This window comes from Lissotriton helveticus, chromosome 5_1, assembly GCF_964261635.1.
Source record: "Lissotriton helveticus chromosome 5_1, aLisHel1.1, whole genome shotgun sequence".
Classification (NCBI taxonomy): domain Eukaryota; kingdom Metazoa; phylum Chordata; class Amphibia; order Caudata; family Salamandridae; genus Lissotriton; species Lissotriton helveticus.
The window spans coordinates 1,811,359,323-1,811,384,384 of record NC_136065.1 but is presented as its reverse complement, the minus strand read 5'-3'; the positions used below and the strand labels follow the sequence as shown (position 1 = coordinate 1,811,384,384).

Below are 25,062 nucleotides of genomic sequence, written 5' to 3'. Positions count from 1 at the left end.
GGCAGTAGTTCTATAATGTTTTTGTGTGCTATGGTATGATGCCCCCAATGAAAACGACAGGCATCAAGCCATGCAGCGACTGGGGAATGCACATCAGTAACGGACCCACATGAGGAGTGTCTTTTGGGGCCTGGCTTCCAGCATGACTCTACGTTGTGACCAGTCATCTAATGTACCTAAAGTTGATTAGAGATATGGAGGCAAAGTTGTATGTCGCTCAACACAAGAAGTCGCTGCCTGTGCAAAGTTGCAAAGTCGTGGGCCGACTCTCTGACCTGTCATGGGATGCTCCCTTGTGCACGCCACTTCCCAATCAGTCATCCACAAACATAATGCGAAGCTAGACTCTACCTCAGGAGTCTCCAACCAGCAGTTCACGAGCTACTGGTAACTCTCCAGCTAACTGGAAGTGTCTCTCCGATGTACAGCCTAGCCAAGTAGCATAGAAGCTTTTGCTTGGATGAATTATTATATGTATGCCAAAATTTTAAATCACGTATTCGACACAAATGTGTGTATTTGCTGAACTCCTAGGCTGATGTTTGAAGAAAAATGGTTGAATTTCGAATATGGTTTTAAAACTATTATTTTTGTTGGAGCAGTTACTACTCGTATTATCACCTTGATCCCAGGGCGAATTGGTGGCAAAACTGCCTAATGCACTGATGTGATCACTGCTGACCATCTCGGATATGGTGGTCGTTTTTTCATCACTAATATTAAATGCTCTGGATGAGTCATTGAATAGAAGTAGCTCTTATTACAGAAAAGCTTGAAAATCCTTGCTCTACCTCATCCCACTGATCTGCCTCCAAAGAGAAATGTACAAGTGTGTCTAGGTGCAACTTTCACTTAATCAAGGGAATTGACCACGGAACAGATTTCTCAATTAGTCACAAAGCGTCTCGAGTTTCCTAGCCCATCGTCGACCCTGCGATAGACCTTCAAAGAGGCCATGCTGCAGGGGTCTGCATGCAAGTAAATGGGTCCTTCCTGGCACAGTATGTCCCATTTGAATACATTCCCAAACCTGTATCAATTCTGTTGGTCTTCCACTCTGCTTCTATGAGCAACACTGGTTTCAGGCACCAGTACTGTAGGATGTTCCAGAGTAGACACCCATGTTTGATCCAAAACAGTTGTTCGCTTGAGTCAGGTGGCGCACTATGAGATTACAAAGACTGTCGTCCTGCTCCCTGACTAATTCTGTACCTCTACCGCCCTGCATCAATTAACCAAGGCTCCATTTATTTAAATTTGTTTATGGGATTTTGTATAGCTCAACTACTACTCAAGACAGTCTCTTGGTGCTCCTTTCTTATACAGGAACATCACATGGAATCATTACTGGTTAGACAACCTAGTTTTGAGTGTTTTTCTAAATTTTACAAGCTGAGGGATGGTTTGAATATCGATTGGAAATGGTATTTCATGATTTAGCCCCTGAAATCTAAAATGTCTTCCTTCCCAGCTTACCAGTTTTAAAGACCGCACCACTCGCATCAGTTTGGTGCTAGATCTGAATGATTGGCTGGGTTGAGATTTTAAACATGATAAAGTTGGACTTAAAAAAAAAAAGTTTGTCAAAGGTGGGGAAAAGTGGAGTCCATTTTTGTAAGCTTGAAGATGGATCTGACCAAGGAATTTTGAAAAAAATGTTATGCAATAGAAGTTTTGTGGATTCCAAGGTATACAGCATTGCTGTAATCCAATATTTTTCATTCATATTTTAGAGACATTAAACATTAGAAATCTAGATAAAGTTTCACATCCTAAGTAATACCCAGATAGCTAGCTTTTTAGCACCAGGGTGTAAAATCACCCAGATTAAGAGGCCTTAAAGAACTGTCCCTGAGAATCAGTTTACGAAAGACAGACCATTTTTGAATTTGATTGGTTAATTCGAAGGTAATATTTTCCCATCCATTGATTACGATATTCATGGTAACTTGCACTCTTGAGCTTCATGAAGGTTATCGTGCAATTCGCCAATAATCTGTATATCATCTCAAAAAGAAAAGTGGCTTTGGCATGTTTTAACTGTTCTGTTAGAGGGTAGGGGGGGTCAAATACAGATGTAACAGAAGTGGGATAAGGAGGATCCCTGTGGTACTCATCACTTTACAGAGGTGGAGGAAGAAGAAGAGTAAAGTTTGGACATTTCGGATCTACCTGGTAAAATGAGGCAGTCCACTTCAGGGCTTTATCTCTACTCTTGAGAGTTCAGTCAGCAAGGAACATCTTCTGTTCAATCATGTTGAAAGCTGCAGCGATCCAGAAACATCAAGTCTTCAGATCCTGCTGCAAAGCCCCTAAGGTCCGACTCAATTTTTAGATAGGCCAGACTCCATCTTAAGTAATGGGAGTCACCTTTTTTCTAAAATTATGCAGAATAGTGGTCATGTTGGTCATTGACACTGAGGTCTTCTCACCTCATCATTCCAAAAACTTTGAAAGTGTCAAGTGATTCAGACAGTGACCTAGATATCACATCTATTGTGACTGGTCTCTGACAAGTGTCTAGTTATCACCATATCAAGTTCAAATGAGAGCAGACATAGAGCCATAAAAGTAGTCTGAATTGACATTCATTTACCTTGTATGTTTATACGGAGACATCCAGGACTCGTACCTTGATTTACAAAATCTATGTCAGAAGTTCCAATCTTTGATCAGATTTAATACAGAAGAAATACCCATTGTCTACTTGTTAGAAGAGGTCCTTCACCCAGAATATTGCACAAGATACCAACGTAGTCATCCTGAACAGGTCCAGCATCCTACGTCTCTTTGGACACCTCAAATTCTTGGCACAAATTACCTCAGATAACATAGAATGGGTGAAGTTCAAAAGTCTAGAGAGGGAGACCCATGGAGACTCCACTTTAGTCGGCTTCACCCAACAGCAAGTAAAACAGGCTGTTCTACGCAAAGCTCCACAACTCGCAGAATGGGGTCTCGAAGCCACAGCTCTTAGTACATCGAAACACCCACCCGTTCTCAAACCCAAATACAATTGGCGGGAACCCACATCAATCCTCAAAGGCACAATGAATAAAAACCTAGGAGGGAGAGAGAAACCCGGGCGACTAAGAACCCCGAAAAAAAATCAACATTTCGCAGACACACGCAGCGTAGAGTGCAGCCGCTCCTTCATGAGCAGGTCCAAATGGAGGACCCTTGGCTACAGTGTCCCTAACCAAAGAAATCACAAAGTCAGTAGAGGATGCCCAGCTTCCCCTTCAGGATTGTATCCACCATAGATTACATTTTATTCAATGAAGCGCAGGCACAGAAACTATGCGACTTTGTAGTGTATGACGGAGATGAAAGCGCCCATAGGCCACTTTGTGCAACCTTCAATCTGGCACTGGAACTAGCGGAAGTCTAGGAAACAATCTGCGCGACCCTGGGTGAAGAAAGATATTTAACCCTTAAAAGATAAAAATGGACTGCCAATCTTAGCAAAAGCCTGTTGGAGTATATAGCCACAGGAGGAGGCATTTCAGATATAGCACTCAAGGAACATCATAAGTCATTGGGAAACGCTCATAGCGAATTACAGAAGAACCTGCGAAATGCCAGCCAAGTAAGAAGCCCAACCCAAAACAACCTTTGCTGGAACAAAGAGCACCGAAGCACCTGATGCAACATAGACGTGCTCTTAAAAAGGCAATTAAGGCAAAAATGAAAGGAGTCCATTCGTCACTGACGACTTCCATCTCTACCCTGAGAACCTCATATAAGAAAGTGTGGGAGCTGAAAAGACAGCGGACGGAAAAGAACTCTGTTCTCACTAATTAAAGAAAATGATAACAGCAAACTATGGAGATACAATAATAGCCTGAGCTCCTGAAGCCCGCCTAAAGAAAGTAGCATCGCTGGCAATATGTGCGAACAGTATGTGAAGGGTCTCTACACGAGCTAACCATACAAGGTGGGCCCTCCCATCTTAGAGTGGTCTCGGGCAGCAGCTGAAGTCAAACCTCAAAGCGTGCAGGAAAAACCACAGTGCCCAGTCAGTTTGATGCAAATGGCATTCCCACTCAAGTTTTCAAGTCTGCTCTAGCTTTCTTTGCATCCATCCATCCTTACTCCGTTATATAATCACTCATACTTCACAGCAATATTAGCACAATCCTGGAAAGGCTCTATCCTATTTCCAGTCCACAAGAAGGAAGACCACTCAAACCTTGCCTACTATACGCTAATCGCTCTGCTCAACGTCGAAGCAAAGGTTTATGCCCGGATACTACTAATAAGGGACTTAGAGGACTGGTTGGATAAGAACAGTATCCTCTCGCAGGATCAAACTGGCTTAGGGGCAAACCGCTCCACCATGGACAACATCTTAGGGCTGTCTTACCTCTCAAAGCAAGCTGTAATGAGCAATAAGCTGGCACTATTGTGCTGCTTGATAGACTATTCCACGGCTTTTGAGTTATTCGAGGTTGATTATGGGCAAAACTCGAACCCTGGGGTATCTCGGTAACCCTTTTAAAAGCGATAAAAGTAAATTTTACAAAAAAAAAAAAAGCGATAAAAGCCCTCTGAGGGGACATGGGTCTGGGTCAAACTAAGTCCAACAACTGCTACCTCGAGAATCGAAACTAATACTGGGGTAAAGCAGGGATGGGTGCTGACCACACTACTATACAACCTGTACACGGCAGTCCTGGGGAAAGTCTTGAAAGACACCAGCCCAGTACCCCCGAAATTGGGCAAGATGACCCTGGGAATCCTTCAGTATGCGAATGACATCGTTATCATGGACCGCACCAGGGTTTATGTATGTTTTATGTATGTATGTTTTGGATTTATATAGCGCTTATAACCCAGGGGTCTCTAAGCGCTTTGCCTTGGGAACCCGTCCTGGCTTTTCCCTGTGAGATAGCCCCTACAGGGCATCCCCAAGGTGAAAGCCAGGCATCCCGCCGCGGGGGGGCGTTGTGGAGATTAAGCAAGCTTAATGCCCAGAGTTGCAGAGTGTGAACCCATGATTAGGTCAGGCACCGAAGCGAGAATTATCGAGTCCGTGGACATTCGAGCTCGAGACCCTGCCGCGTCGGGAATTGAACCCTGGTCCCGGGTCTGACCTCTGCTTCAGGGTCTGCCTGCTCTAACCAGTGAGCCACACTTCTCCACAGGGTTGGGCTCCATAGAGTATTAAAAAGTTTAACCGTGTACAACCAGTGAAACAGCCTGCAAATCAACCAGATAAAGGTGATGATCTTTGGCAAATACCCTCACAAAAAACAAGCAACCTGGTCTCTGGGCGAGTACCGAATTAGGACAGCTACATCCTTCAATTACTTGGGGGTATGGGTGACGGAAAGGGCTACAGCTGCCAAACACAAAGGAGCGAACGCCGAGAATCAACAGAATAATTCTGTTACTTAGACGTCCAAGCCCATGATGACACTACTTGGGTCGAAACTAATTCCAGTAATTGCCTATGGTCACTTAAAATTCCCAGATGCACTAGAGAACGCCATTAACGCAGCCCAGATAAAGCATACAAGATCTTGCTACAGGCACCCAGATATTCAAGGAACACCGGACTAAGGCTAGCAATAGGACTAAATAGATCGGACTTGGCATTTCAGCGGGACTTAATAAAATATATCGTAGTACAGAAAGCCCCCAAAACCACTGAAATACTTTCTAAAAATTATATTTATGGCACTGGGTTCCCCATGGCACTCCAAGCTGGATCAAGCAATAGATTGTCTGAAAATGGATGCAGCGAGTATGCCCCTTCATGAAATCCCTTACTCTGCCTGGGCTAAAGCTGTGAAGCGCCAAGCCCAGACCATCTCGTTTGAACTGGATCAATACTCACTCCGGTACAACTCCCTTAAACTGACACTTGACAATTTATACACTCCCGGGAAAGCTCCACTATACATGCGAGACCCACTCTCCGCTCAAGCGAGAAAGAAAATCCTGTTCTTGTGCCTCACTGCCTTCATCATCCTGGTCGCGAAAAGATAACCCGTCTCCTGCCGGCTAAGCAATTACCACTGGGAATCCTGGTTACATTTTTTTGTGCTGCTGCCCCAAGCTGGCCAGCGATTGCCATCGTCTGCTATGCCTGGCCCTGAGGGATAAGGCCTCAGAACCTGCAGGGAGGCCTCGGAATGTTGCTTCTCAGAAACCACTACCTGCATGCTTGCTAGAGCCAGCAAGTTTACTCACCAAATTGGAATTGCACTTGACTCCCTGCAATATGCTGCAGATTCTAGGGTCGCAATCACTCGGTAATCAACCCAGCTGGCGCCCTCACCCAGACGGATGTCACCCAACCCAGGGACTCTCAGTACGGACAATTGGATCATAGAGTGTGTGGGACTCAGCAGGGGGCACAAACTTTTATCAATGAAAACCGATATTACAGAGGATATGACCCTGATGGATTTTATATAACCATTGACCATCAGACTCCAGCTCGACCAAGCAAAAACCGTCCAAGAAAACTGTTCGAGCTAATCCGATCACAATCCAAGGAACAACCCCAAGCAGTCAACACTATGGGCAACACACCTTCCTGTGAAGATTTCGCTACTTTCTTTAACCAAAAAACTGACAACATAAGGAGCGATCTCCTCATTGACGCAAGCCTTTACTCCAAACCCCACCGCATAACACCCAATGAACCAAAAAACAATGCGACATGGTCATCCTTTGACACTTACTCTGAAGAAGAAATTGACAGACTACTCAGCACACTGAAACCATCCAATCACCTCACTGACCCTCTTCCTGCTAACGCTGTGAAAGACTTCACCCCTTTGCTCCTCCCACTATGGACTAAAATTATCAATAGTTCACTTCAACAAGGAACCATCCCTGACTCCCTCAAAGTTGGACAAGTTACACCTTTACTAAAGAAACCTACAGCTGACCCCACTGATCTAAACAACTACCGGCCGATTACCAACATTCCCACTCTCGCCAAACTATTTGCGTTCAACTACAATTGACAAAGCACATAGAACAGTTTGATCTCCTCAACCCTCATCAATCTGGCTTCCGAGCAGGGCACAGTACCGAAACTGCTATGACTCACATAATTGACAACGCCCTCCAAATCTTAGATCAAAATGATACCTGCCTCCTCATCCTTCTTGATCTCTCTTCAGCATTCGACACTGAAACATGAGAACTTACTCGAACTCCTAAACACAAGAATGGGTCTCTCTGGTACTGTTCTTCAGTGGTTCACCTCCTTTCTACACAACCGATCTCAAAAATTCAAGAGCAACAACTTGATGTCCGCTCAAATACCTGTATCGTTAGGTGTCCCCCAAGGATCCTGCCTATCCCCTACCTTGTTCAACCTAGTTATGTAATCTCTCACCACCTTGCTACAAGAATCCAATGTACATTTTCACATGTACGCCGATGACACTCAACTATATCTCAAACTACAATCCCCCAAAGATATTATGCGTCTTAACTCAACGATCAGAAGCACCCAATCCTGGCTGGCCGATAACCACCTCAAACTCAATGCTATGAAAACTGAGTTCCTTCTGATCTCACCTCCCGCGAAAATCTCTACCACTCAAACCTGGCTTAAGCACCTAACTGCACTCAATGTCCAACCGACCATCGTGGATTCAGCAAAATCTTTAGGCATAACACTTGACGCCAATCTCAACATGCAGCAGCATATCAGCAAGGCAGCAGCTAAGGGAGCTAACTTCCAAATAAATACCTTGAGGAAATTTAAACCCTTCCTCCCAGCCGAGGACTTCCGAACTGCAGTACAAGCACTAGTCATCCCTCGCATAGACTACGGCAGCATCGCCCTCTGCGGTCTCCCCCTAACTACAACTGCACCCCTAAGAGCTTCGCTAAACGCGGCAGCGAGACTCATCACTGGATCTAAAAAACACTCGCATATCTCCCCGGACTTTAAATCCCTGAAATGGCGGCCTTTTGAAGCCAAAATACACATGAAAATCGCCTGCATGACGCACAAGGCTATACATTTGAAATCACCCGGCTACCTCACTCAAAAGTTGACAATTTCCGGCGTGTCCAGAACCACCAGAAGTACAAACCATCTTCTGCTGAAGCCTCGAAGATTCCGGAAGGAAAAAACGTACAAACGCTCCTTCTCAGGAATGGCGCCTAGGATCTGGAACTCACTCCCTCCTGAAACCAGGCTCATCTCATCCACTCTTCTTTTTAAGAAGAAGTTAAAGCTATCCTCATGGCTAAGTACACTTGAACTACTACTCTTGATCTTTTAAGACTTTGCGTCGAGCTATATTATTTGTTTGATCCCTTTGCACATGTGTTTTACTTGTATTATTGACCTAACTGATTCTTCTTCTCCCTCTTATTTGTACTACTGCATTGACCTACCTTACCTTCCAAACTATGCTCCCTCGTGTACCCACCCTACCACTCATTTATACCTGTGTAAAGCGCTTTGTTATCTGCAAAGATCTTGTTCTCGCTATATAAAACTTTTAAAATAAATAAATAAAATTGATCCTTACAGACTAAGCAAAAACTGGTGTGAAAAGGAGTTGATCTCACATTTTAATTTATTATTCGTTTTTAAGTCTTAAAGGGGCACAAAACAGTAAACGGAGCCCATGCAGACATGGGCTCCGTTTACTGTATATATTTTTTACTTCGAATGCCCGGAAACTCCTTGGGGCAGGGTAGACGGGAGGGGGGGCGTTGCTTATGTGTTTTTTTATTCTTTAAAGATTTTAGTAATCCTTCGGTTAATAAAGAATACACTCTCTTGACTGCTGCCAGCACGCCAAGAAGATGTTGCATCGCATCTGCTGTGAATGACCAGCTGAATTCAGGATAATGGATGCTGCTGCATTTTGTTTGTTTCACGGGGAGTACTGCCTTCTTGCCTCTTTAATAACCATAGCTTTGGCTGTCAACAAGGTATGACGTGCGTTGCTTCTCTTAAAAAAAAAAAAAAAGTCTGGATTGCAAGGTCTACTTTATATGCTTTCCTATTGTAGCGCATAAAAAAAGGATTTCAGGGTGTTTCATAATAAATGACATTTTAAGTATGGTAGAAATGTTGCTTTTATGCTCATTAAGTTGAGGCTTAATGTGAGAGAGATAGTGTCTAATCATTTAAATTTTGTCTTGGAAAACACACTAAGGTTCTCTACCTGGTGTGAGGACCCTCGACCGTCTTTGACTGCTGAGAGATCATTTAAAGACTATATGGTTTCAAATCGTTATTAGATATTCTGGGGGACTAAAACGATTTTTTGTGACTCTTCTTGTTTTCGAATCAAGTGATTCCACTTGTACATATGTTTGTGGTACTCTGCTTTTGCTTGGGTACTATTTGGCCTCCTCCAAGCTCTTTCAGAATTGTGGAGAACATTTTCTCTACTTCAGTTTGCTCTATGAACATGTGACATGTTTGAAATCTAGAGTTAACAACTTGACCAGAGTAGGTGCTAAACTAGATCTTCTGTCAAGCTTCTGCATGCTTAGCAGCAGGTGTTCTCAATTAAAATGCCTATTAGCAGTACGCACATTTTGGGCAGGAGTGAGGGCATCAAAGGTATTAACGTTCTCATTAGTCCTGTTGCATTCTCGCTTAGCCACTGGTTATTTGCCAATCTTAAATATTGTTCTCCCGTTTAGTGATGAAGATAATCAGATGACTGGAAAATTGGGAACAAATCTTAGTTGCAGTGTTTATAAAAATATATTTAAGTGTTTGTCAATTAATTCTCTAAACCCTAAGGAACATATTTTCTTGAATTTTATAGCGCCACAAAATGGGCTATTGAGCTCCTCAGCTGAAAGATTAAAATCACAATGTAAGCAACCTTTATGGTGAGTTCTTTCAGCTAATTAAAGTCAGTGATTTTGATAAGGCAGTAACTAGTGCTTAATTTGGAAAATGAGTGTCGGTGCCAACATCTGTTTACTTGCCAATTGCTGGTGCTGTGCATTGAACTCAGTCTTGAATCTACCTCATTCCTCTCCAATCCACTACCAGACACACGCCTGCCCTGCTGTTTCCTGTTGGTTCCTGTTTTCTCCCGTGGTAACTTTTTTTCTGACTGTCTCCTCTTTCTTCTTTCACCTGTTTGTTTTTCTTGCTCTCGGTTAATGATTCTTTTTAAAAAAGGTACCGGGCCCAAAAAATGACTTGTTGGGCCCCACAGGCAACCACCTTTTCAAGTTGAAGCATTGGTAGTAACACAAATCCTATCAGAGGTTTAGTATTCACTTTCAATAGCTGGAAATTGTGAACACACTAAAGAAAGCATTTTGTATATGTTCCCTATAGATTCTACCTACCCACCACCTCTCTTAATAAGGTGGTTAAATCTTGTTAATTTGAAGTGGGGTAGTACCACATCTTTTAGAAAAGGCAAGCAATCTGATGAATCCAGATCTGATTTAAGAGAATTTCTAGGTCCTAGTTTTCAGTTAATGAGGGCCTGGTTCTTTATGATGGAGTACATATTGCAGTGATTCACCTTGATCGTACTACGGCCAACATTAGCACGATCCCCACCTAAGAGGCTGGCATAAGATTGAATTACAAGGCTAAGTTGGAACAACAAAATAAATGCACTGCTTTTGCAACTGGATGCCTGGGTTCAGGCATGGCCAAAAAACTCAGATATATTAAAATAAATGAAAAAATATAAAAGCACAGCAATCCAAAAGGTTACCTTCAGGTCCCTTTTGGTGATTACTTGCCTGTACCACCTCATTGACATATCCAACAGCATGGCTGGCCTCCAGACCCTGTCTGGTGCAGACATGCTTGGCTTGTGTGCACCAGCCGCACACCTGCCATTTAATGCTTAAGTAAAAGCGGTGCCTATGGGGTGCGTATGCTGAGGGCCTGGCTCCACCCAGAATCAGGCAGGAGAAAATGGGGCAAAGAAACCACACTGGCAACCAAAACAAGCTATTAATCAAATATAAAAGAAACCTGGCAGCTGCAGACCAAAAAACGAACTGGAAGAATTAAAATTAACCAAAACAAAAATGAGGGCCAGTCACCCCTAGGCTAGAGAACTGGGTATTTCGGCCACTAGAAGTAAATTATCAGGTTAAATGGCTCTTCCAGGTAAGCATCCTTTAGTCATGGCATGCAAATGGGTCTGCGTAACGCCCACCATATGATGCCTAAGTAAGGGTGGTGCCTCTGAGGATTTGGGGAAAGGTGTGGGGGGGGGTGGGAGGGAGGGAGGGAGTACAGAGTGCATGGTGCCTCAGAGGATGGGGAACCATGGGATTTTGGGGGTGGGGCAGAGCGCCTGCTTTGCACAGAATTGGGTGGGAAAAGGGGGGGCAAAGAACTATATTGGTTACTGAAAGAAGCTAAATCTTTTTGACTCCGATTCTGATCCTGTGTTAAAGATGGACTCCAAGAAATTGATGGTGGTGGGGAACATCATCTGCTTTCTCCGGAAGGAGAAGTTCAAGATGCTGACATTGGCTCAGGTTTTGGCTGCCCTAGACCCTGGAGACTGGATGGTAGCGTTGGACTTGCAGGACACTTATTTTCACATCCCCGGCCTGCCGGCCCACCGGCGTTGCCTGCGGTTCACGGTAGACCACGAGCATTTTCAATTTACCGTGCTCCCCTTCGGCCTTACCAGCGCCCCACGGGTGTTCACGAAAGTGATGGCGGTAGTCGCAGCTCATCTGCACAGGTTAGGGGTTTCAGTCTTCCCCTACCTCGACGACTGGTTGTTTGAAGGCAGGCTCGCCCCAGACAGTCGTCAGCCACCTCCAGACTACGGCCGACCTCCTGCACCTGCTGGGGTTCTCCATCAATGTGCCGAAGTCACACCTGTGTGCCTCTCAGAAGCTCCTCTTCATCGGAGCGGTTCTAGACTCTGCGCAGTTTCGGGTTTATCCTCCCGAGCAGCGGGTTCGAGATATTCAGGGTCTGATTCCGATCTTTCAGCCTTTATCCCGAGTCTCGTCAGGTTGATGATGCGGCTTCTGGGGCTGATTGCCTCCTACATCCTTCTGGTGCATCACGCCAGGTGGCGGATGCGGGCTCTGCAGTGGGACCTGAAGTTTCAGTGGGCACAGTATCCGGGCAACTTGTCCGACCATTTCTTGATCTCGGAGGGCACTGCAAGACAGTTGCAGTGGTGGCTCACGGACCGCGATTGGGTCAGTGGCAGATCCCTCTCCCTACCCCACCCGGAACAATGTCATCAGTTCTGCGCGTTGGAATTTCCAAGGCGGCACTCGCTCAGTGACGCTTTTCGTCGCGAGTGGAGTTGCGGTCTATTGTACGCCTATACCACTTCTGCCCAGAGTGCTGAAGATCAGGCGCGACCGGGCCCAGGTTATCCTTGTGGCTCCGGACTGGGCACGAAGATATTGGTATCCAGAGCTACTCAGCATGTCTGTCGATCCCCAGGTTCGTCTGCCTCTTCAGGAGGACCTTCTGTCGCAGAAGCAGGGGACGGTCCTCCACCCGAACCTGTCCAGTCTCCACCTTCAAGCTTGGAGATTGAGCGGCGACAGTTGAGGCCATTTGACTTGCCTCCTGAAGTCTGTAATGTCATTCTGGCAGCCAGGCGTCCCTCCACAAAGTCTGTATACGCCTGCAGGTGGAACAGATTTGTGGCATGGTGCACTCACTGCAAAGGCTGTGGATCCACTCTCTGCCCCCCTTTCTGAGGTTCTCCTCTTCCTTCTTTCTCTTGCCCAGCAGGGCTCTTCTCTGGGCACTATTAAGGGCTACCTTTCTGCTCTTTCTGCTCTTTCTGCCTTCTTGAGGCTACCTGATCAGCCATCTTTGTTCAAGTCCCCAATTGTAAATAGGTTTTTGAAGGGCATCACACACATGTTTCCTCCTGTTCCATTCGCGATGCCCCAGTGGGACTTGAACCTTGTACTCGCTTATCTGATGTGCGCTCCCTTCGAGCCACTTCATAACTGTCCTCTCCGTCTTCTTACCATTAAGACTGCTTTCCTGGTTGCCATCACCTCTGCCAGGAGAGTGAGTGAGCTCCAGGCTCTTTCTTCAAAATCACCTTTCCTTTATGTCCATCCGGACAAGGTTGTGTTGTGGACAAGACCCTCTTTCCTGCCCAAGGTAGTCGCAGCCTTTCCCATCGGGCAGTCCATCACCTTGCCCACCTTCTTTCCGCCTCCACATCCCTCGAAAGAGGAAGAGAGGCTCCACCGTCTGGACCCAAAACGTGCGCGCTCATTCTATCTGGATCGCACACGCCAGGGTGGATGACCAACTCTTTGTTGGTTACGTGGGCACTAAGAAGGGACTACTACTGCCCTGGGCCGGGGAGTCCCCTCGCAGGACATTTGTCAGGCAGCTACGTGGGCCTCGCTGCACACGTTCGCAAGACACTACTGCCTGGACAGCCAAGTCCGGAGGGATGGCTTCTTTGGCCGTTCCGTCCTCCAGGACTTTCTGGTGTAATTATTGGTTCGCAGACCCACCACCGGGGTTGGTATTGCTGGGGTATCTATTCTAAGGTAAGGAATCTATCACTAACGTGTCTCTTTCAGATGCACAAGTTACTACTTGTGTAACGATATATCTGTTGCATGCCATATGGGGCATGCAAGCTCTGAAGTCCCGGCGAGCCCAGCATTCAGGCTCCCTTTCTGACATCATCCAAGTCATGGAGAAGACCACTTAAGATCTGCAGCATTGGCTGGCTAACTGGGTGCAGTTTGTCCTGCAGCAGGCTACCGTACCTCCACACCAAGTGGTAATGAACACATTCCCGATTGGTTCAGGGGGGTCACTACTTGGAGACAGAGGTCAGAGTATTCTCCACATGAATGTCCCACAGCTCAAGGAATTGATCTGTCCTTCCATCAAGGGGAGGCCGGTGCCGACCCTCATAGGCATCACCATCACAATGTTGTACTGCAACAAGCAGGACAAAATCCGGTTCTGGGTGCTTTGCCTAGGGACTTACCATCTCTGGAGGTGGCTGGTTGTGTTGCGGACAAGACCCTCTTTCCTGCCCAAGGTAGTCGCAGCCTTTCCCATCGGGCAGTCCATCACCTTGCCCACCTTCTTTCCGCCTCCACATCCCTCGAAAGAGGAAGAGAGGCTCCACCGTCTGGACCCAAAACGTGCGCGCTCATTCTATCTGGATCGCACACGCCAGGGTGGATGACCAACTCTTTGTTGGTTACGTGGGCACTAAGAAGGGACGGGCGGTGCACAAACGGACCATCTCTTGGTGGATCGTGTTGTGCATCCAGGCTTGCTACTCCTTGGCTAAAAAGGAACCTCCTGTTGGGCTGAGGGCCCATTCCACTCGGGCCACGGCGACTACTACTGCCCTGGGCCGGGGAGTCCCCTCGCAGGACATTTGTCAGGCAGCTACGTGGGCCTCGCTGCACACGTTCGCAAGACACTACTGCCTGGACAGCCAAGTCCGGAGGGATGGCTTCTTTGGCCGTTCCGTCCTCCAGGACTTTCTGGTGTAATTATTGGTTCGCAGACCCACCACCGGGGTTGGTATTGCTGGGGTATCTATTCTAAGGTAAGGAATCTATCACTAACGTGTCTCTTTCAGATGCACAAGTTACTACTTGTGTAACGATATATCTGTTAGAGACATTAGTTAGTGATAGATTCCTTACCGACCCACCCATCCTCCCCATTCTGCGAACCGATATCTAGGGTTATGGTCATCCCCTTTCAGGGCCCTAGTTTCATGGCACCAGTGGTGGTTCTATCATGGCTCTGCGTTTCTGGCGCAGAAAAGCTGTGTATAAGAACTGACGTCAGCACGCGGAGGTGGCATCTAAGTACTCCGTCATCACAACGCCCACGACGGACACGGAGCCGCGGGCGACGCCTACCGACGCCCATGGGTACTGCTACGCAAACCAGATCCAATCTGCTGCGGACACAGGTGACTGGATAGTGTCCTTAAACTTGTAGGAGACATATCTGTCCTGTAGTTCAAGGTGGAACAGGAGTATTTTCAATTTACTGTGCTCCCCTTTAGCCTCACGCCTCCCTCTGGTTTTCACGAAAGGGCTGGCGGTAGTTGCTGACCATGTCTGGAGTGGCTTTATCCCTGTACCTAAGCAACGGACTGCTGAAGCGGAGCTCACCGCAATCAGTCATGGACCACCTTCAAACGAAGGCAGAACTTTTAACACCATTGGGTTTCACCATAAATGAGTTGAATTCCAACATGATCCCTTTAGAAGCTTCAGTCATTTGGGTGATCTTGTACATGGTGGAGTTTTAAGACTTGGTGTACTGAAATGAGTCCAGGGCATTTAGGCTATGATCCGATGATTCAGGCTTGATCCTGGACCTTGGCCAAGGTGGCTCAGAGGATTTTTGGCCTCTTAGCTTCGTGCGTCCTCATTTTCAACTGCGCCATATGGGGCATGCAAGCTCTGAAGTCCCGGCGAGCCCAGCATTCAGGCTCCCTTTCTGACATCATCCAAGTCATGGAGAAGACCACTTAAGATCTGCAGCATTGGCTGGCTAACTGGGTGCAGTTTGTCCTGCAGCAGGCTACCGTACCTCCACACCAAGTGGTAATGAACACATTCCCGATTGGTTCAGGGGGGTCACTACTTGGAGACAGAGGTCAGAGTATTCTCCACATGAATGTCCCACAGCTCAAGGAATTGATCTGTCCTTCCATCAAGGGGAGGCCGGTGCCGACCCTCATAGGCATCACCATCACAATGTTGTACTGCAACAAGCAGGACAAAATCCGGTTCTGGGTGCTTTGCCTAGGGACTTACCATCTCTGGAGGTGGCTGGGACATCAGGGCATCTTTCTGGACCCCAACCACCTGGCAGGATACCTGAATGCAGGAGCAGGGGAACTGAGCAGACCCCAGCATATCACGAGTGGGTACTAAATTCAGAGTTTGCAATGGGTTTCTTCACAAGTGTGTTGAACTCTTGCAAGATCTTTTCACCACCGTTGAACATGCAATGTGGAAGGTTTTGCATGATGGTGCTTCCTTAAGAACATTTGCTAAAAGTCTTGTTCCTGCTGGAATGGAACAAACTACTTCTGAACACTTTTCTGCCACTACCTGTCTTGCCCGGAGTTTTGAATATCAAGAACGACTGGGCCCAAGTCATCCTAGTGACTCTGGTTTATGCCAAGATAGTGTGGTACCCTGAACTTCTGGGCATGGGCATCAGGCTACGGCTTTGAGAGGGTCTTCTGTTGCAGTAGCACCGCAGGGTTCTGTATCCAAACCTGTGCAATCTAAGTCTCCTTGCATGGAGATGGAGTGGTGGCATGATCCACTGCCTGAGGTTGTGAATGACAGCCTTGCTACCATGCTTCCACCTGCAAAGTCCATTTACGCTAAACATTGGGATAAATTTGTGGCCTGGTCTGGATTCCACAACACTGATCCCTTACAAGCAAAACCTTTGGCGGTTTTATTGTTTTTATCGAAAGCACAGTGAGGTCTTGCCAAGAGCTCTATTTGTTGACCCTTTCATCCTCTTTCTGTTGGCCAGACCAACCGTCCTTGTTTAAGTCGCCATTTGTGATGCCTTTTCTTAAAGGTTTTAATACTGTTCCTCCCACACAGTTTGTGATGCCAAAGTTGGACCTTAATTTGGTCCTGATATTTCTAATGTGGACTCCTTTGCTCACTGCATCTGATAATGGGGGTTGTCTTCCTGGTCCTGATCACTTCAGCTTGTTGTGATAGTCTGCTACATGTTTGCCAAAAAGCAGCTTCTGAAAGCGCGGAGAGCCCACTCCACCAGGGTTAAGGCTGCTTCTAACGTTTTTGCATGCACAGTGCTTGTCCCCGACATCTGCCAAGCTGTGACATGCGTGTCTGTGAACACGTTTATGGGGCAGTAATGCACTGACAGACAGGCCAGGTGAGGACATTTCGCCCGTTTAGTCCTACAAACTTTTTGGTTGAGTCCACTCCACAGACACTCTACCTTGGGGGTCAGTACCTCTTTAGTACCTGTTTTAAAGGTGAGGCATCTGCGGCTAGAAGAATCTATCAAAGAAAAAGTTACTTTTGGTAAAACTAATTCTGATGCATACTCTATGTAACTGCAGATTCTTCACTGCCCTCACACCTCCCCGTTTTGTTCTGTGGTGTTGCCTCTTCACCACGTAAAAAGATTCCAAATTGGAGATTTGCACACTGGTACCGACAAGTTACTTACTTTGCTTACGAGGGTATGTAAAGGCTCAAGAAACAAACTTTTTGGTGCGTAGGGGTGGCACTTATATGCAGTTCTGCTCTGTGAATTCCAGAGTGGAAAGAAGCCAACGTGGACCTGCACTGCTCGCTGGAGCACTGCTGTGAATGTATGGATCCAATGTGACCATTTGGGACCATTTTTAAAGGCCTGAGGTTATTGCATATTTCTTGCTTGTCCTTTGGAAAGTCTAAATTGGATTTTTAAATGTAACCCTGGTTCTGGCTATGCCAAGGAGGTGTGGAGAATGTAAGCAGCTTTTTAGTTTTTTGTTCGGGCCTTTGCCAGGTTTGGCAAAGCTCTTGCATAATAAGGTGTGTTTCGATGTTGAGGCCCATTGTGTTGTATCTTCATATGAAGGATTCTTTTTTCTTTGAAGATTGTGAGGTATGGTGGCATGCTTGAAGTAGTCAGGAAAATGTCACACAGGAAAGATTAAAGAACAGACTTAAAAGACACTATGCAAGGTTAAAATGTGGAATTGTTTGTTTTTGTGAGTTTGTGTTCAATTGAACTGAATTGGTGGGGGTATGGAGATTAAGTGTAGGACTAAATTGGTGTTCTGTATGTTTCAGCAAAAACAGTATATTCTACTAAATCTCTAATGCCAAGGCAGCTTTGTTTCTAGCATCACAATATGGACTTTTTTCTGAATGCAGGCCTACCAACTTTTTTTGGCTTAATTATTCCCACAGTGATCCCAAATGTCCAACGCACAGTGAAACAGAAGAGAGAAGCCCGAAGGTTAAGCTGACCCTTGCAGCGAAGAAAAAGAGAAAGGGGTACTGCGAGTGCTGCCAAGAAGCTTTTGAAGAGCTTGTCACGGTGAGCACACATGGCGCTTTGTTTCCCCAGAGTTTTATATAGCGCAAACTTGACCTAAAGGTATAGGAGCGCTTTACATGAGCACCACTTGCATTACACAAGGACACTCATTTTTTAGGTCTCGCCTGCTGATGCGCTTCTGCGCGTAGCTGGCGAAGCTCTATTGTGGCTTAAACAGAGCTTAACCACCACTGGCGATTCCACTGGCGATTCCTTGCAGTGCATGTGCTTTTTAGGTCATTGCGCAAGCGCAAGCCCTAAAAAGCGCGTGCACAATGCCACCAGCCGCAGGCCTGGCTGCCTCGCATTACCACATCAAAGGCAGCCCTCCCAGTGCATTTCTCACCCCCTAATTATTCCCGGCCGGCCGTTTCTTTGAGGTATGCTTCAGGCTTGTTTACATTGTCTACCCCCAGCTGCTGCTCAATTTCTGTTCTCTTCCCTAATGCATCGCTCGCTCTAATCTTGTAACCTCAACACCTCCACTAAGTTTCGTTTCCTCTCTGTCTCGCTCTCCTTGAGGTTCGTTTCTCCAGCTTTGTAAACTCATTGGGATGGGCACTGTTTTTATTTTTATGCAACAAGTTGATAATCGATTGCACGCACAATGTCCATTCTCCACTACACCAAATGCTTATGTGAAGCAGCACTAGCCACACCATGCTTTTATTGTGTCATTCTAACTCCTGCAACTCACCCAAGAAGTGCACTATACTCAGGGCCACTAGAATTATGCGGCAGGAGAGGGCCAAATTATGGGGTAGGGGTGAGTAGATTATACGACAAGAAAAGGCAAATCATAATGTGCCATATTTTGTAACAGTATTACTTCATTATTTTGTAATTTTAAACTTAGTAACACTGTCTGGGCACTGGTTGCACCTCATTAGGACCATGTTAATATCCAAAATATAGCAATAGGCACAGAGCTCCACAGATGCCCCCACCACACAGCTCCACAGATGCCCCCACCACACAGCTCCACAGAGGCCCCCACCACCCAGCTCCACAGAGGCCCCCACCACCCAGCTCCACAGAGGCCCCCACCACCCAGCTCCACAGAGGCCCCCACCACCCAGCTCCACAGAGGCCCCCACCACCCAGCTCCACCGATGCACACACCACTCAGCGGAACCACAGCATCACTCAGCTCCACCGATGCACCCACCACACAGCTCCACCGATGCAGCCACCACACAGCTCCACCCACACAGCTCTACCGAGGCACCCACCATACAGCTCTACCGAGGCACCCACCATACAGCTCTACCGAGGCACCCACCATACAGCTCTACCGAGGCACCCACCATACAGCTCTACCGAGGCACCCACCATACAGCTCCACAGCTCCACCAATGCACCCACCACACAGCTCCACCGATGCACCCACCACACAGCTCCACCGACGCACCCACCACACAGCTCCACCGACGCACCCACCACACAGCTCCACCGATGCACACAGCTCCGCAGAGGCACCCACCACCCAGCTCCCCCGAGGCACCCACCACACAGCTCCACCGAGGCACCCACTAAGCTCCACCGATGCACACACCACTCAGCGGAACCGCAGCATCACTCAGCGGAGCCGCAGCATCACTCAGCGGAGCCGCAGCATCACTCAGCGGAGCCGCAGCATCACTCAGCGGAGCCGCAGCATCACTCAGCGGAGCCGCAGCATCACTCAGCGGAGCCGCAGCATCACTCAGCGGAGCCGCAGCATCACTCAGCGGAGCCGCAGCATCACTCAGCGGAGCCGCAGCATCACTCAGCGGAGCCGCAGCATCACTCAGCGGAGCCGCAGCATCACTCAGCGGAGCCGCAGCATCACTCAGCGGAGCCGCAGCATCACTCAGCGGAGCCGCAGCATCACTCAGCGGAGCCGCAGCATCACTCAGCGGAGCCGCAGCATCACTCAGCGGAGCCGCAGCATCACTCAGCGGAGCCGCAGCATCACTCAGCGGAGCCGCAGCATCACTCAGCGGAGCCGCAGCATCACTCAGCGGAGCCGCAGCATCACTCAGCGGAGCCGCAGCATCACTCAGCGGAGCCGCAGCATCACTCAGCGGAGCCGCAGCATCACTCAGCGGAGCCGCAGCATCACTCAGCGGAGCCGCAGCATCACTCAGCGGAGCCGCAGCATCACTCAGCGGAGCCGCAGCATCACTCAGCGGAGCCGCAGCATCACTCAGCGGAGCCGCAGCATCACTCAGCGGAGCCGCAGCATCACTCAGCGGAGCCGCAGCATCACTCAGCGGAGCCGCAGCATCACTCAGCGGAGCCGCAGCATCACTCAGCGGAGCCGCAGCATCACTCAGCGGAGCCGCAGCATCACTCAGCGGAGCCGCAGCATCACTCAGCGGAGCCGCAGCATCACTCAGCGGAGCCGCAGCATCACTCAGCGGAGCCGCAGCATCACTCAGCGGAGCCGCAGCATCACTCAGCGGAGCCGCAGCATCACTCAGCGGAGCCGCAGCATCACTCAGCGGAGCCGCAGCATCACTCAGCGGAGCCGCAGCATCACTCAGCGGAGCCGCAGCATCACTCAGCGGAGCCGCAGCATCACTCAGCGGAGCCGCAGCATCACTCAGCGGAGCCGCAGCATCACTCAGCGGAGCCGCAGCATCACTCAGCGGAGCCGCAGCATCACTCAGCGGAGCCGCAGCATCACTCAGCGGAGCCGCAGCATCACTCAGCGGAGCCGCAGCATCACTCAGCGGAGCCGCAGCATCACTCAGCGGAGCCGCAGCATCACTCAGCGGAGCCGCAGCATCACTCAGCGGAGCCGCAGCATCACTCAGCGGAGCCGCAGCATCACTCAGCGGAGCCGCAGCATCACTCAGCGGAGCCGCAGCATCACTCAGCGGAGCCGCAGCATCACTCAGCGGAGCCGCAGCATCACTCAGCGGAGCCGCAGCATCACTCAGCGGAGCCGCAGCATCACTCAGCGGAGCCGCAGCATCACTCAGCGGAGCCGCAGCATCACTCAGCGGAGCCGCAGCATCACTCAGCGGAGCCGCAGCATCACTCAGCGGAGCCGCAGCATCACTCAGCGGAGCCGCAGCATCACTCAGCGGAGCCGCAGCATCACTCAGCGGAGCCGCAGCATCACTCAGCGGAGCCGCAGCATCACTCAGCGGAGCCGCAGCATCACTCAGCGGAGCCGCAGCATCACTCAGCGGAGCCGCAGCATCACTCAGCGGAGCCGCAGCATCACTCAGCGGAGCCGCAGCATCACTCAGCGGAGCCGCAGCATCACTCAGCGGAGCCGCAGCATCACTCAGCGGAGCCGCAGCATCACTCAGCGGAGCCGCAGCATCACTCAGCGGAGCCGCAGCATCACTCAGCGGAGCCGCAGCATCACTCAGCGGAGCCGCAGCATCACTCAGCGGAGCCGCAGCATCACTCAGCGGAGCCGCAGCATCACTCAGCGGAGCCGCAGCATCACTCAGCGGAGCCGCAGCATCACTCAGCGGAGCCGCAGCATCACTCAGCGGAGCCGCAGCATCACTCAGCGGAGCCGCAGCATCACTCAGCGGAGCCGCAGCATCACTCAGCGGAGCCGCAGCATCACTCAGCGGAGCCGCAGCATCACTCAGCGGAGCCGCAGCATCACTCAGCGGAGCCGCAGCATCACTCAGCGGAGCCGCAGCATCACTCAGCGGAGCCGCAGCATCACTCAGCGGAGCCGCAGCATCACTCAGCGGAGCCGCAGCATCACTCAGCGGAGCCGCAGCATCACTCAGCGGAGCCGCAGCATCACTCAGCGGAGCCGCAGCATCACTCAGCGGAGCCGCAGCATCACTCAGCGGAGCCGCAGCATCACTCAGCGGAGCCGCAGCATCACTCAGCGGAGCCGCAGCATCACTCAGCGGAGCCGCAGCATCACTCAGCGGAGCCGCAGCATCACTCAGCGGAGCCGCAGCATCACTCAGCGGAGCCGCAGCATCACTCAGCGGAGCCGCAGCATCACTCAGCGGAGCCGCAGCATCACTCAGCGGAGCCGCAGCATCACTCAGCGGAGCCGCAGCATCACTCAGCGGAGCCGCAGCATCACTCAGCGGAGCCGCAGCATCACTCAGCGGAGCCGCAGCATCACTCAGCGGAGCCGCAGCATCACTCAGCGGAGCCGCAGCATCACTCAGCGGAGCCGCAGCATCACTCAGCGGAGCCGCAGCATCACTCAGCGGAGCCGCAGCATCACTCAGCGGAGCCGCAGCATCACTCAGCGGAGCCGCAGCATCACTCAGCGGAGCCGCAGCATCACTCAGCGGAGCCGCAGCATCACTCAGCGGAGCCGCAGCATCACTCAGCGGAGCCGCAGCATCACTCAGCGGAGCCGCAGCATCACTCAGCGGAGCCGCAGCATCACTCAGCGGAGCCGCAGCATCACTCAGCGGAGCCGCAGCATCACTCAGCGGAGCCGCAGCATCACTCAGCGGAGCCGCAGCATCACTCAGCGGAGCCGCAGCATCACTCAGCGGAGCCGCAGCATCACTCAGCGGAGCCGCAGCATCACTCAGCGGAGCCGCAGCATCACTCAGCGGAGCCGCAGCATCACTCAGCGGAGCCGCAGCATCACTCAGCGGAGCCGCAGCATCACTCAGCGGAGCCGCAGCATCACTCAGCGGAGCCGCAGCATCACTCAGCGGAGCCGCAGCATCACTCAGCGGAGCCGCAGCATCACTCAGCGGAGCCGCAGCATCACTCAGCGGAGCCGCAGCATCACTCAGCGGAGCCGCAGCATCACTCAGCGGAGCCGCAGCATCACTCAGCGGAGCCGCAGCATCACTCAGCGGAGCCGCAGCATCACTCAGCGGAGCCGCAGCATCACTCAGCGGAGCCGCAGCATCACTCAGCGGAGCCGCAGCATCACTCAGCGGAGCCGCAGCATCACTCAGCGGAGCCGCAGCATCACTCAGCGGAGCCGCAGCATCACTCAGCGGAGCCGCAGCATCACTCAGCGGAGCCGCAGCATCACTCAGCGGAGCCGCAGCATCACTCAGCGGAGCCGCAGCATCACTCAGCGGAGCCGCAGCATCACTCAGCGGAGCCGCAGCATCACTCAGCGGAGCCGCAGCATCACTCAGCGGAGCCGCAGCATCACTCAGCGGAGCCGCAGCATCACTCAGCGGAGCCGCAGCATCACTCAGCGGAGCCGCAGCATCACTCAGCGGAGCCGCAGCATCACTCAGCGGAGCCGCAGCATCACTCAGCGGAGCCGCAGCATCACTCAGCGCCGCCGCTGCATCACTCAGCGCCGCCGCAGCATCACTCAGCGGAGCCGCAGCATCACTCAGCGGAGCCGCAGCATCACTCAGCGCCGCCGCTGCATCACTCAGCGGAGCCGCTGCATCACTCAGCGGAGCCGCAGCATCACTCAGCGGAGCCGCAGCATCACTCAGCGGAGCCGCTGCATCACTCAGCGGAGCCGCTGCATCACTCAGCGCCGCCGCTGCATCACTCAGCGCCGCCGCTGCATCACTCAGCGCCGCCGCTGCATCACTCAGCGCCGCCGCTGCATCACTCAGCGCCGCCGCTGCATCACTCAGCGCCGCCGCTGCATCACTCAGCGCCGCCGCTGCATCACTCAGCGCCGCCGCTGCATCACTCAGCGCCGCCGCTGCATCACTCAGCGCCGCCGCTGCATCACTCAGCGCCGCCGCTGCATCACTCAGCGCCGCCGCTGCATCACTCAGCGCCGCCGCTGCATCACTCAGCGCCGCCGCTGCATCACTCAGCGCCGCCGCTGCATCACTCAGCGCCGCCGCTGCATCACTCAGCGCCGCCGCTGCATCACTCAGCGCCGCCGCTGCATCACTCAGCGCCGCCGCTGCATCACTCAGCGCCGCCGCTGCATCACTCAGCGCCGCCGCTGCATCACTCAGCGCCGCCGCTGCATCACTCAGCGCCGCCGCTGCATCACTCAGCGCCGCCGCTGCATCACTCAGCGCCGCCGCTGCATCACTCAGCGCCGCCGCTGCATCACTCAGCGCCGCCGCTGCATCACTCAGCGCCGCCGCTGCATCACTCAGCGCCGCCGCTGCATCACTCAGCGCCGCCGCTGCATCACTCAGCGCCGCCGCTGCATCACTCAGCGCCGCCGCTGCATCACTCAGCGCCGCCGCTGCATCACTCAGCGCCGCCGCTGCATCACTCAGCGCCGCCGCTGCATCACTCAGCGCCGCCGCTGCATCACTCAGCGCCGCCGCTGCATCACTCAGCGCCGCCGCTGCATCACTCAGCGCCGCCGCTGCATCACTCAGCGCCGCCGCTGCATCACTCAGCGCCGCCGCTGCATCACTCAGCGCCGCCGCTGCATCACTCAGCGCCGCCGCTGCATCACTCAGCGCCGCCGCTGCATCACTGGTTCAAATATGTTCTTTCAATGTTTCAAGCTGTTTTCAAGCTTTCATGCTTTATTACAAATCACAAAAAGATGTTAATATTTCACTTCTGTTCTTGGATTTTCGTCACAATAAAAAAACACTGAACATAATCTTCACAAAAGTTATTTGCAAAAGTTTAATCTATTGCCATTACATATTAAATAAATTATTTAAGTATTAATTATTTAAACAAACTAAACATTGTTATTTGTAATATCAATACATCTAAGTCACGTAAATACAAAACATGTTGCATTACAAATGCTATAGGTGTTTGCGAAAGTTATAACCATTGGCATTGTAAATGACAAAGCTATTAATTTAGCTATTTTAAAAAATAACACATAAATTAAAAAAAATTCATTTATAAGACCCAATAGCTCAAACTTTCCGAATGCCAGCCCTATTGCATTTCCAATGCTTGTTAGGCATGGGGTGATTAAGTAATGTGCCCGAGAATTACAGAATGTTGAGCATCATTGCCGAAACTCAAACCTGGTTTTCTAGATTTGAGATTGGCCACCCTAGGCATCACGCCAGAGTTTGAAACATTGATCTGCTTATATGGATGATTAAATAGTCTGCTTTATGAGCGTTTCACCTACTATAACAATGCTACGAGATGCCGATATTCAGTTACCACAGACC

The 25,062-nt window shown here is 50.4% G+C and overlaps 1 protein-coding gene across 2 annotated transcripts in view; it reads left to right on the top strand.

Moving 5' to 3' along the window:
- The window catches only part of DBF4B (DBF4B-CDC7 kinase regulatory subunit), a 335,585-nt gene that overhangs the window by 248,485 nt on the left and 62,038 nt on the right, over positions 1–25,062 (top strand). For both annotated transcript variants that reach the window (XM_078645154.1, XM_078645155.1), the window contains exon 11: positions 17,896–18,025. In XM_078645154.1, the coding sequence (XP_078501280.1) occupies positions 17,896–18,025 (130 nt within the window). The remainder of the gene's footprint in view (positions 1–17,895; positions 18,026–25,062) is intronic.